At 43.4% G+C, this 2963-nt stretch overlaps 1 protein-coding gene across 1 annotated transcript; it reads left to right on the top strand.

Annotated features, from left to right (window-relative positions):
- The first annotated feature begins 1184 nt into the window (after window positions 1-1184).
- On the top strand, window positions 1185-1724 carry LOC138881847 (uncharacterized). The gene has a single exon (XM_070162133.1). It carries the CDS (start codon window positions 1185-1187, stop codon window positions 1722-1724), a length of 540 nt encoding a protein of 179 aa, XP_070018234.1.
- The last annotated feature ends 1239 nt before the right edge of the window (window positions 1725-2963 follow it).

Here is a 2963-nt window from a genome sequence, read left to right as displayed (position 1 = left end):
TCAGAGCGCGGCTCCGATGCCCATTCACAAAAAGTTTCGCATGCCCGATATACCCAAATATAATGGGACAACTGGCCCTAATGAGCATATTACTTCATACACTTGCGGGATCAAAGAAAATGACTTGAATGATGATGAAATTGAGTTAGTTTTATTGAAAAAGTTTGGAGAAACACTATCGAAAGGAGCTATGATTTGATACCACAACTTGCCTCCTAACTCTATTGATTCATTTGCTATGTTAGCAGATAGCCTTCGTGAAAGTACACGCCGGGGCCATAAAGGTGGCAACAAGGAAATCAGACGTCTTCAAGATAAAACAAAGGAACAATGAGATGTTGAGAGAGCTCATGTCTAGATTTTAGATGGAAAAAATGGAACTACCACTGGTCTTCGATGACTGGGCAGTACAAGCCTTTATGCAGGGTTTGAACGAACAGAGTTCGATATCATCTCGACAATTAAAGCAGAACTTGATCGAGTATCCAGCCGTGACATGGTCAGATGTGCATAACCATTACCAATCCAAGATTAGGGTCGAGAACGACCAGTTGGGAGCACCCTCGGTCTCAGTTCATCCTAATAGGCTGGCGGCTAAGCCCCCGAGGGATACAGACAGGGAATCAAGATTCAACAAAGAACGATATCAGCCATATGTCGATCGGAGGAACAACGGCTCAGGTCGTAACACTCATCAAAATGATCGACAAAACGATCGAGGTCAAAGTTCCCGGGGACTCATAAGTAAGAATGGGTTCGACAAACATACCGACCCTGTGGAGGCACCTCGATTGTTAGAGTATAATTTCAGTGTAGATGCATCAGGGATCATGTCAGCTATTGGAAGGATCAAGGATACCAAGTGGCCCAGGCCTATACAAACCGATCCCTCTTAAAGGAATCCAAACTTAATGTGTAAGTGTCATGGCATACATGGCCATAGAACCGAAGACTGCAGGCAACTCAGGGAGGAGGTAGCTTGGTTGTTCAATGAGGGTCACCTTCGAGAGTTTCTTAGTGATCAAGCTAAGAGTCACTTCAGGGAGAGAGATGCAAGAAACAACGAGCAGGAAGAACCACAACATGTGATCCACATGATCGTTGGAGGTGTCGATGTCCCACAAAGACCTATATTCAAACGCACCAAGGTGTCGATAACCAGAGAAAAATAGGCTCGCAGCTACATGCCCGAGGACGCCCTATCATTCTATGAAGAGGAAGCAAAAGGCATATCTCAGCTGCATAACGATGCCTTGGTAATTTCTATTCTTTTAAATAAAATTCAAGTTGAACGTGTGCTAGTGGATCCAGGTAGCTTAGCAAACATAATCAGAATGAGGGTCATAGAGCAGCTCGGCATGCAGGATCAGATTATACTTGCATCCCAGATCCTAAATGGCTTTAATATAGCAAGCGAAACAACAAAGGGGGAGATAATCTTACCAGTAAACGTAGCTGGGACCATACATGATACAAAATTCCATGTTATCAAAGGCGACATGAGGTATAATGCACTTCTCGGGAGGCCATGGATCCACAACATGAGGGCAGTACCTTTGACCTTCCACCAGATGATGAAATTCCCAATAGAGGATGGGGTGAAAACGGTTTATGGAGAACAATATGCTGCAAAGGAGATGTTTGCAGTCGAGGAAGTGTCTCCAGCACCAATACCTTCGACCTCGGAAAAATCAGGGACCAAAGATAAACAAGCGGCCAAATAGCAATCACCGATCCTAGTCCCGAACAAGCTAGAGGAACAGGCAATCGAGGAAGAAGAAGAGGATTTCCTTACTCCCCGAACTTTCGTCGTTCCCAAAGAGTTTGATTCAACTAAGTCCATGATCGAGGAACTGGATCAAGTCATATTGATCAACTACATGCCCGAGAGAAAGGTATACCTGGGAACGGGATTAACCCCCAAACTCAGGAAAAAACTCATTCAATTTCTTATATTGATAATATGGATTTCTTTGCTTGGTCCCATTTGGATATGACAGGAATCCCATCAGAAATAACTACGCACCGGCTTAGCCTTGACCCCAGGTTCTAATCGGTAAAGCAAAAAAGGAGGCCGCAGTTCGAGGTGAAGCATGTATTCATAAAGGACGAGGTAACCAAACTTCTTAAAATAGGGTATATTCGGGAGGTAAAATACCCCGAATGGTTAGCTAACATAGTTGTAGTTCCTAAAAAAGGAAATAAACTTAGAATGTGGGTAGATTACAAGGATTTGAACAAAGCATGCCCAAAAGATTCTTTCCCACTGCCCAACATCGATCGTATGATCGATGCCACAACCGGCCATAAGATCCTAACTTTTCTCGACACCTACTCCGGGTACAATCAAATTCAGATGAACCCGGAGGACCAGGAAAAGACTTCATTTATCACTAAATTTGGAACTTATTGTTATAACGTAATACCCTTCGAGCTGAAAAACGCAGGAGCTATACACCAACGCCTAGTTAACAAGATGTTCGAAGAACAAATAGGTAAAACAATGAAAGTTTACATTGATGATATGTTGGTTAAGTCCCTACGCGCAGAGGACCATTTAGCTTATTTGCAGGAAACATTCAAAATCTTGAGGGAATACAACATGAAGCTTAACCCGGAGAAATGTGCCTTCGAAGTCGGCTCGGGTAAGTTCCTCGGCTTCATGGTGTCGAATCGAGGCATCGAAATCAACCCCGATAAGATCAAGGCCATCAAGGATATAACGATCGTAGATAGTGTGAAGGTCGTGCAAATACTGACAGGTTGAATAGCTGCTTTGGGTCGATTTATTTCGAGGTCATTGTCATAGGTTCTTTTCCTTGCTCAAAAAGAAAAAAAGGACTTCGCATGGACCCCAGAATGCCAGCAAACCTTAAAAGAATTGAAGAAATACCTATCAATCCCACCTCCGCTTCATACCCCGAAGGTAGATAAAAAGCTTTACCTATATTTGGCAGTGTCCG

Source organism: Nicotiana sylvestris, chromosome 11 (assembly GCF_000393655.2).
Source record: "Nicotiana sylvestris chromosome 11, ASM39365v2, whole genome shotgun sequence".
In the NCBI taxonomy this organism is placed as follows: Eukaryota; Viridiplantae; Streptophyta; class Magnoliopsida; order Solanales; family Solanaceae; genus Nicotiana; species Nicotiana sylvestris.
The sequence above is the reverse complement of the archived record's forward strand: the minus strand, read 5'-3'. Positions and strand labels throughout refer to the sequence as shown.